The sequence below is a fragment of the Formica exsecta genome, unplaced genomic scaffold, assembly GCF_003651465.1.
Source record: "Formica exsecta isolate Colony F162 unplaced genomic scaffold, ASM365146v1 scaffold480, whole genome shotgun sequence".
NCBI classification, from domain to species: domain Eukaryota; kingdom Metazoa; phylum Arthropoda; class Insecta; order Hymenoptera; family Formicidae; genus Formica; species Formica exsecta.
In genome coordinates this window covers 326,687-336,735 of record NW_021852036.1, presented here as the reverse complement: position 1 = coordinate 336,735, position 10,049 = coordinate 326,687, and the positions used below count along the sequence as shown (strand labels likewise).

General features: G+C 36.3%; 1 protein-coding gene across 1 annotated transcript; it reads right to left on the bottom strand.

Annotated features, from left to right (window-relative positions):
- Window positions 1-6,276: 6,276 nt before the first annotated feature.
- Window positions 6,277-7,996, bottom strand: LOC115241378 (DNA-directed RNA polymerase I subunit RPA43-like). Its single transcript, XM_029817112.1, has 3 exons — window positions 7,700-7,996; window positions 6,881-7,023; window positions 6,277-6,803 (listed from the first exon to the last, which is right to left on the bottom strand). The coding sequence occupies exons 1-3, from the start codon at window positions 7,888-7,890 to the stop codon at window positions 6,286-6,288; spliced, it is 852 nt and encodes a 283-aa protein (XP_029672972.1). The 5' UTR covers window positions 7,891-7,996; the 3' UTR covers window positions 6,277-6,285.
- Between the last annotated feature and the right edge of the window lie 2,053 nt (window positions 7,997-10,049).

Genomic DNA, 10,049 nt, shown 5'->3' with positions numbered 1-10,049 from the left:
CAACGACCTAATTAATTAAGATATATAATAAGCGCGAGATGCACCGAGAGGAGCTCAGTAATATAGCTCAGTAACCTCGCTCATTAACATCGCTCGCTACTCGCTCGCTCAAATCAACAGTATCGATATACCGTACGTATCGCGCCCGACTATTATAATCGCGAATAAGTAAAAATGTACAAAGCCTGTGAAATATATCAATTTCTACCTAACGTCCGGGAGTGTCTTATTTCGAGCGTGGATCCTAATCCTTTGGGCATATAAATCCCTAAAGACCTCTTCCTTAGCGGCTAGAGGCACAACAATACCATTTCTACTAAGGAGAAAAAACATCGAAAAAAACATGAAAAGTCTTGTGAGATTGATTCTTTTAAAAATATTAAATATGACAATAATAATACGGATAGTACTATTAAAAAACATAATGTGAATAGCATAGGTTGACAATTCAATCAATAAAAATAATACTGTCTCTGATAAAGAAAAGAAGAAACACCGAAAGAAACATAAGAAATTCCACGAAATTGTTTCAGAATCTTTCTTTAAGAATTAAACAGTGTGCGCCGCATAATTTCGTCCCGTAAAGCAAACTGGAAGTCCGGGCTACCGAATCGCACACGCCATGTCAACTCAAAATGCATTTAAGAATTTCCTCGTCATCGACAGTGACTAACGCGCGACTTTCCTCAATCTGCGTTAAAAAGGCTTCCGCATCATTACCGCGAGCACCCGAAAATTTCAAATTCCACCAACGCATTAGTTGATATACGTCAATCGCGGATGATTTATCTCGTGAAGGATCACGCCTCTCCCGCCTGCCCCCGCGGGGCAGTAGCTCGAGTCGCGGCGGTCTTAACTGTGGTCGGGTGTCGGGTGCGATCCGTGGCTGCCCCCTCGCCCATCGCTACAGCCGGTTCACCGCGACTTCGGGCCGCGCGGGTCCCTTCCGCTAGATCGAATCTATCGGATGGGTCTACAGATATGGATATTATCGGCGGATTCCATCCCAACTGCGCGCATCTTTTTACTTTAATTAGTCGCGACGGCAAAGTCGGAATGGTTCTTTGCGAATCTTGTCCGCGCCTTTCTAATTCTTCGCGTAACTGCTCCAGCGATAACTATATCTATTCTATGGAAGCATCGTTATCAGAATCCATGATGTTTATTACAAAAATACAAATACGTGAATTAACCGTTGTTTAACAACAGCGAGATAAATATTCGGGACCGAAATTAATTATTCTTATGTGCTGTGAATCCTCGAGGACTGAAATATTTGCCACTTCAGATTCAAATTTTATTTGGAAAGTCTGCGAGAGAAGCGAACAATAGGACTTTTCTTTACGCGTCAACACGTGTGTCGATAATCGAACGCAAAAACACGCGTAGGTAAATGTTCACATTAACTTACACCTCACGGATCGTTTTCATTTTTCCATATATTATAGAGGGCACATTCTTAAGTAACACGCACTTTGAATTTTGTGGCGCTCTATTCTGGTCCCAGAGATATGCAATTTTAAAGTTTCATAGTTTTAATACTTTTTTTGTTATAAAATAAGAAAAAATAAAATTTGTTTACGTTGTATTTGTGTAAAACAGACGTGGAAAAAGTGTTTGTTTATATTTCCGGAAACGAAGCTCCTTGAATTTTCCCATTTTCCACGCGAAGCGAGGTTCAACGCTAACCTATGTGTCTAGTTTTTTAATAGTGGAGCTCCCCTTGCCCTCTATAATATATGTAAAAATGAAAACGATCCGTGAGGTGTAAGTTAATCTGAACATTTACCCACGCGTAAACACGATCACGGTCACCGAATCTCAAAACAGGCTAAATCCACGAAATCTTCCGTTTCGATAATAATCGAATTCAAAAATACAATAAAATGCAAAATATAACACGCGAAATTCTACAGATCCTCCTCGCAAACTTAAATTTTTCGAAAATCTCAGGCAAAAGATCGGCGAAATACAAGAAATACAGTATTAAACAATATCCTGTAAGAAAGCGATTAGTACACACAGTACATATGAAAATTCAATAAGCGGCACTCAATATATATATATAAATACATCCTTTAATACTCTCAATATAAATTCAGAAGAAATACGAAAAGAGGTAGCAAGAATTAATTCCAAATAAGTGAGATAAAAAATTACCTCTTAAAGTTTTCAATAATCCAGGCAGCAGTTAAATAAATTATCTGATTGATAAAATTTTAATTATCATTAAGTTAAATCAGCGGGATTCTAATAATTTTAGCAAAAGTTCAATATTTTCGAAAATTGATCAAAGAAACGTGATAATAATAATACAGAGAATCAGATAAGCGGAAGAAGTTCAAATAAGCGTTAATAACAAAAACCAGAATATCATTAATCCATAATAATCTCAGGAATAACATCAATAAAGCAATCAAACAATCGATAATCTCAATAACAAGCAGACATAAGAAATAACATATTCAGTATAAAGCCAAAAGTTTCAATGTCATATATAATCACAAATCAAATCATTAAATTCATCTCAGTAACTTGTCAATCTCAATCTCTGCATCCCGTTTATCGTGGGCCCACATTGGGCGCCAATTTGTGTATATATTTTAAGTAATTATATTGTCTTTTTCCGGCAGGTCGTTGGTAATGACCCACGGCATACCATCGGCCTTCGGCGCGATATACGATAGCTCGATCTCATACAAGAGCAAATTCTGGTAACGATAGGTTGGGCGCCAGACGCGAGATTCGCGCCATACAAAACTCACAAAAAACCAATAAAGCAAGATCGAGGAATAATCGCGACGGCAGAATCCGCGACCGCTCCTCAGTTAACAAGATTAATAGAGGGAGTGATCCGTACAAACGGGACGGGAGAGAACCGAAATAAGTAAGCAGAGATTCATAAGACACAAAGATTTAACAAAATAATAATATATTAACAAGTGTAAATAGTTGAAAAGAAAATAGAATATAATTTCGGAGATATCAGCCTGTTCGTCGGCCTTAACATGTTAACGTGGCCGAGCAAGAGTATCGTGTTTCACGGCACGCGCGAATAAAGATTGATTATATGGTGGCCGCGAATTTCCAGATGCGCGGAGCGCGTTCGGGCCTTATTAGCGACGGAAAATCCTTTGGATTTTCATATATATAACTGCGCTCGCCCATGTAAAATTATAAAGATGTTGTTCAAGAAGGAATACAAAAGCGCTTGTATAGCAGCCGTTCAACTCGCGACAGTAGTTCGTAGTTGCGGGATATGACATCAATATAGTTGTTCAGATCTGACTCTTTTCTAACCTCCGATTTTACGATTATTATGGCGACGCTGCGCAAAAGGGAGAGAATCGTAATTACGCGACTAACGTGACGCATTTATCTGAGGATACTACAATTCCACATTCCACGCAATATAATAACTGTACAACATCGATAAATTTTCCAAATAATCTGCAAAATACCGATTACATAAAATATACCGAAAATATGACATACGCAGCACGCGAGATTTTCACAACGCACGATATATATTCGAGACGCGGTATATGAGCTCGCCGCAAAATAATAACGATGTACAAAACGGTAGTGATACAAAACAAAATACGAAACAATACTCGAAAAATACAATTATGACTGTCGGCGGCATTCCCGGAAGATAAAGTAATTGCACGATAAAGAGGATCGGATGAATCGTCTCGCCATCGGCCGTTTATTCTTAGGAAACGTGATAGCGATAAACGAATTCGTAAAGGAAGCGTTAACTTACGGCAGCGATTATTACGTGGCGCGACTCATCCAAACCGTATCCGAAATTGGTGGTTTAACAAAGGGACGACATCTCACCGGTCTTCAGCTATCGTTCCGCTCTTACGATGGATCTCGGCGATAGGCTTCTATCTCTCGCGCTGGTCCGCCGAACAATAACGAGCGGAAGAGCCGCAAGAGACACGCCGGCACAGTAATGTACAATTAGGCCACCTGTGGCGCTTCCGGGTCTTGTTGGTCCTTGCGGCCCTCACTATTGATCTTTTAGTTTTCGATCTCTTTACTTCCCGTTGTTTTCCTTTTGGACGTGAAGGAGATATCTTCAGCAGCGTACAAACTGGCCTGGCCCTTTTACATCCCTCCATGACTCCGGATGTTCCCCTTTCTCGATTTTCCCATCAATCTTAGATCGTATCCGGGTTCGAGTGTCGGACTCATATGTCGGGCGCAATCCCGTATCTCCGCGGCGAGGCTCCCATACTAGTGGTATGTGGAGTGGCCTTCCCCAGTTGTCTCCTCGTTGATCCTGTGGGCAGCGATTTTCTCAGAAAGCGACAGCAAACATTTTTTATCATAATTATTTATGTTATTATCAAAAAGAAGTATGCCAGTATCTGGCGTGCTCCGTACATGCTGAATCGGGCCTCCATTCATCCCTGGTATCAATTCCTGGTGCCCTCCGCTATCACCGGATGAAATCCCGTCGTTCTCTTCTATCATCCACCGTCACTATACGCTAAAGTTCATTTTATCGCCAAAAGAAAAATCGCAAAAATCGCGGGATCGCGTCCGAACTCGCGCTCGGGCCGCTCTCTCTCCCTAAACCGAGACAACAGAGGGCCGCGCGGCCGGCTATTCCGCCCTTGTGACGGACGAGAAAAACGTCATGTCACAGTGTACGTTCATGTCAAGTGGACGTTCCAGATGGCCATTTAGGAACGAATTGCAACATAATAGAGATACTGCATATATACTACATTAAAAAAACAACTGGCAATACAAATATACCGAACTTGAGTGAGTCATTAATGTTGTATAGAAGGCAAATGTTACACGGCGGATGTTCGAGACCGAATGTGTTGCCAGTTTTTTTAATGTTAGTATATTTTATCGGACAGCCTCTTTCTATCTTGAAATTCCATTATACAACATTTATCTTCTGACAACATGGGTGACTCATTTTTGTTCTGCGTATTATTACTGAGTATTATTACTATTACATTTTTGATATAATATATTCCATATACTTTGTAATTGTGCTGAAGATGGTCCAAAGAAAGGACCGAAACGTACGCTTTTTGTGATTGTGTCTACCACTAAAATATCAATATGTAATTTGATTATAATAAAACATATGCGCACAAATTGTCGCGCTGGCTCTTGATTGCCTTTTGTCTCGTTCGTATGAAGAATTAAAAAAGCCTAATGGAAAGAGGGTAACTAATGGAAGTGAGATTGCCGAATTATTTAATAAATTCTTTTCATGAATATCGGGAAAGATCTTACGAAAAATCTTAAAAACAAGCAATATAAATCTAAGTCAAAACCCATTTCAAACTCATTTTTAAGACCGGTCGATCCCGATGAAGTTTCTACGATCATAAAAACTTTGAAGCCGAAGAAAGCTTTTGGCACACAACAGGATCACTAACAAAAATTATTAAATGTCTAAGTAACTATATAGTTTCTCCTTTGACTGGTCTGGTTAATCTCATTTTCGAAGCAGGTTGCTTTTCCTCAATTTTTAAAAAAGCGACTGTAGTACATAAAGTATATAAATAGATATATAAATCTAGAGATAAAAGCATAGTCTGTAGTTTCGAACTACAAACCCTCACAGCACATCAACATCTCAATAAGTTCCAGTACTGGCAATGAATATCGGGACACAGCCTGAACATCGAACAAATGATACCAATATACTATGGCCTGGCATACTCTTGCAGTATGGTATCGTGGCCTGGGGAAATGTAAGAGATAATGTATTTTCCCCATTAGAAGTAGTTCACAAAATTATTATTAAAAACATTTATGGCAAGAATCGTACCTTCCTGACCACGGAACTATATCAAACAAATGGATTGATTAGTACAAGAAAAATGTTTTGTCTCATCACTATGAAAAATGTAATTAAGAGTCTTTTGCTAGAGTGGCTTATAGTATTATTATAGTATATACCACGCGAAGTGTTAGAAATGAAAAACTAGAAATTCCAAAATGCAATAAAGGATTAATTAAAAGAAGTTACAACGTCATCGGATCTAAATGTGTTAACCATCTGGACACGGATAGGCTGGAGGTTCTGAATAAGAAAAGCAAGAATATATGGAAAAAAATTAAAAAATGGTTAATAAATATCACCGATACACATCTGGCAAAAATATCTGTAGAACTAAAAACAGATAGTATACAACTTATTAGTTATATTTTAATATTAGTTTGGTAATATTATTTTAAGTTTATAGGTAATATTAATTTTTTCTCTTGGGATACAAAATAGAACTATCCATATTATTATTTTCATTTTTCGTCTTCATATTTTATTTCTTTCTTTACATTTTTAAAAGTATCAATCTCATAAGTATGTTTATGTTTTTTTCGATGTTTTTTCTCTTCGACATAAATAGTATCTTCTGATATTTCATTGTATGTTTTTTCAAGCTTAATAATACTATGTTTTTTTCGATGTTTTTTCTCTTTGACATAAATAGTATCTTCTGATATTTCATTGTATGTTTTTTCAAGCTTAATAATACTGTCGAAGTTGTGATTTTCAATTTTCACATTTTGTATATTATAGACATTATTTATACTCTCTGATAATCTGCAGCCTTGCAAATAATCAGAATTTATAGTGGCACAAATAAAAGGTGGTTTACTCTTGTTGTCTATTTGATTTATACAGCATCTTATTTCTTGACCAATCTCTACCGAATCTCCTAACCACTCCTCCTTATTATCCGGTTTCGGAATAGATATAGTATATATTTTATGCACTAGGACCACAATATGATCTAAGCCTTTCTTGTTCACTATACCTATAAATCAAAAATAATTTTAAATCTCTTTATAATTTATTCTTAAATATATGATAATTAACAAAAGTATAATTTACCTTTTAGAAAAGATCCAACCATTGGACGAAACAAATAAAAGTCTGCTTCTATATCAACATGGATAAAGGGAGAGTCATAGAGTAGCTCCCCAAAATTACTAAGCAATTTTGGATTTTTAAAAGCTAGCAAAAATCCATTCAATCTAAAAAAAATACAAAATTGTTTAATTAAATTTTATTGTAAATTTTAAAATATTTGTTATTTGTTAGACAAATCTTAAAATATACTCGTAGGCCGGTATTCATAGTCCGTTCGTATATCCAAGATTGTCTTAAGTATGGTCTTAGGTCGTCTTAAGATCCCATTCAATCAATAAAATGGCTCCATAGTATCTTAAGACCGTACTTGAGATGATCTTAAATATAAGAACGGACATGAATACCAGCTTTAGAAAGATAACATTTTATATTTATAATTGATTTAAGTATGTAATTAGGTTTGTTCGCATTGCTTGAACTTTTTGCACTCAGCATCTTCGCTTTTACTCTCTTCAACATCCAAATATATATTTATCTTATTTTAAATGCAAAAATTTTTGGAACTTTCAAGCAACACAAACAAATCTATTATTTATGATGCAACATACAAGAAATAAATTAATAAAATAATAATAACAAAGTAGTAACAAGAATAATTATATTAATTATATAGTCTCGAATTCTTTTCTCTCTATTTTTCACTTTTTTAAACATTGAATCTGAATTTAATGTTTATGAATGAATGATAAAAAAACACGTCAAATATGAAAGATAGGTAATATATTGCTTTCTTTTATAAAATACATAATATATATAAAACATGTGTGTAATATTACGTACTCTTTGTCGTAACTATTCAATGACGATTTTAATATTTGATTCAGACCCCGCTGAATGTTAATCAAATGGTACGGATGTAATGCGAGATGCTTGGTGGTCCTCTCGAAGTATACATAAGCATCCTCTTCTTCCAAGAGTCCGGTGAGTTCCAGCAAGGACCATGTTATTTTTTTATTTGTCTGAAGATCCATTTTGCTTCAAAATTGCGCGAAATAACGTAAAAACACGATTAGGATTACGACTGCATGGTCAGAATCAAAAATTGATAACGAATTCAGTCACCCACAATTAATAATTTCCCTAGCGACGCCGTTGTCACCTATCGGCCGCCTATCGAAACTATATGGCTCAGAAGCTAACAGCGAGAATATTCAAACATAATATAACATCAAACGATTGCTCCTTAATTGCTTCGCATTGCTCCATCATTATTTTCATGATTTATTGCATTTTTTATCGAAAATTAACAAATTAATCATTTTCCTAGTAACGCCGTCATCACCTATCGGCCGCCTATCAGAACTATATGGCTCAGCAGCCAACGGCGAGATATATAGTTCCGATAGGCGGCCGATAGGTGACAACGGTGTCGCTAGGGAAATTATTAATTTGTTAATTTTCGATGAAAAATGCAATAAATCATGAAAATAATGATGGAGCAATGCGAAGCAATTAAGGAGCAATCGTTTTATGTTATATTATGTTTGAAAATTCTCGCCGTTGGCTTCTGAGCTATATAGTTCCGATAGGCGGCCGATAGGTGACAACGGTGTCGCTAGGGAAATTATTAATTTGTTAATTTTCGATGAAAAATGCAATAAATCATGAAAATAATGATGGAGCAATGCGAAGCAATTAAGGAGCAATCGTTTTATGTTATATTATGTTTGAAAATTCTCGCCGTTGGCTTCTGAGCTATATAGTTCCGATAGGCGGCCGATAGGTGACAACGGTGTCGCTAGGGAAATTATTAATTTGTTAATTTTCGATGAAAAATGCAATAAATCATGAAAATAATGATGGAGCAATGCGAAGCAATTAAGGAGCAATCGTTTTATGTTATATTATGTTTGAAAATTCTCGCCGTTGGCTTCTGAGCTATATAGTTCCGATAGGCGGCCGATAGGTGACAACGGTGTCGCTAGGGAAATTATTAATTTGTTAATTTTCGATGAAAAATGCAATAAATCATGAAAATAATGATGGAGCAATGCGAAGCAATTAAGGAGCAATCGTTTTATGTTATATTATGTTTGAAAATTCTCGCCGTTGGCTTCTGAGCTATATAGTTCCGATAGGCGGCCGATAGGTGACAACGGTGTCGCTAGGGAAATTATTAATTTGTTAATTTTCGATGAAAAATGCAATAAATCATGAAAATAATGATGGAGCAATGCGAAGCAATTAAGGAGCAATCGTTTTATGTTATATTATGTTTGAAAATTCTCGCCGTTGGCTTCTGAGCTATATAGTTCCGATAGGCGGCCGATAGGTGACAACGGTGTCGCTAGGGAAATTATTAATTTGTTAATTTTCGATGAAAAATGCAATAAATCATGAAAATAATGATGGAGCAATGCGAAGCAATTAAGGAGCAATCGTTTTATGTTATATTATGTTTGAAAATTCTCGCCGTTGGCTTCTGAGCTATATAGTTCCGATAGGCGGCCGATAGGTGACAACGGTGTCGCTAGGGAAATTATTAATTTGTTAATTTTCGATGAAAAATGCAATAAATCATGAAAATAATGATGGAGCAATGCGAAGCAATTAAGGAGCAATCGTTTTATGTTATATTATGTTTGAAAATTCTCGCCGTTGGCTTCTGAGCTATATAGTTCCGATAGGCGGCCGATAGGTGACAACGGTGTCGCTAGGGAAATTATTAATTTGTTAATTTTCGATGAAAAATGCAATAAATCATGAAAATAATGATGGAGCAATGCGAAGCAATTAAGGAGCAATCGTTTTATGTTATATTATGTTTGAAAATTCTCGCCGTTGGCTTCTGAGCTATATAGTTCCGATAGGCGGCCGATAGGTGACAACGGTGTCGCTAGGGAAATTATTAATTTGTTAATTTTCGATGAAAAATGCAATAAATCATGAAAATAATGATGGAGCAATGCGAAGCAATTAAGGAGCAATCGTTTTATGTTATATTATGTTTGAAAATTCTCGCCGTTGGCTTCTGAGCTATATAGTTCCGATAGGCGGCCGATAGGTGACAACGGTGTCGCTAGGGAAATTATTAATTTGTTAATTTTCGATGAAAAATGCAATAAATCATGAAAATAATGATGGAGCAATGCGAAGCAATTAAGGAGCAATCGTTTTATGTTATATTATG

Coding starts and splice junctions, on each gene's coding strand:
- LOC115241378 (XM_029817112.1), bottom strand. CDS start 7,890: ATGGATCTTCAGACAAATAAAAAAATAACATGGTCCTTGCTGGAACTC. Junction 7,024..7,699: donor TTGAATAGTTACGACAAAGA/GTACGTAATATT, acceptor TATTTTTTTTAG/ATTGAATGGATTTTTGCTAG. Junction 6,804..6,880: donor GGTTGGATCTTTTCTAAAAG/GTAAATTATACT, acceptor TTTGATTTATAG/GTATAGTGAACAAGAAAGGC.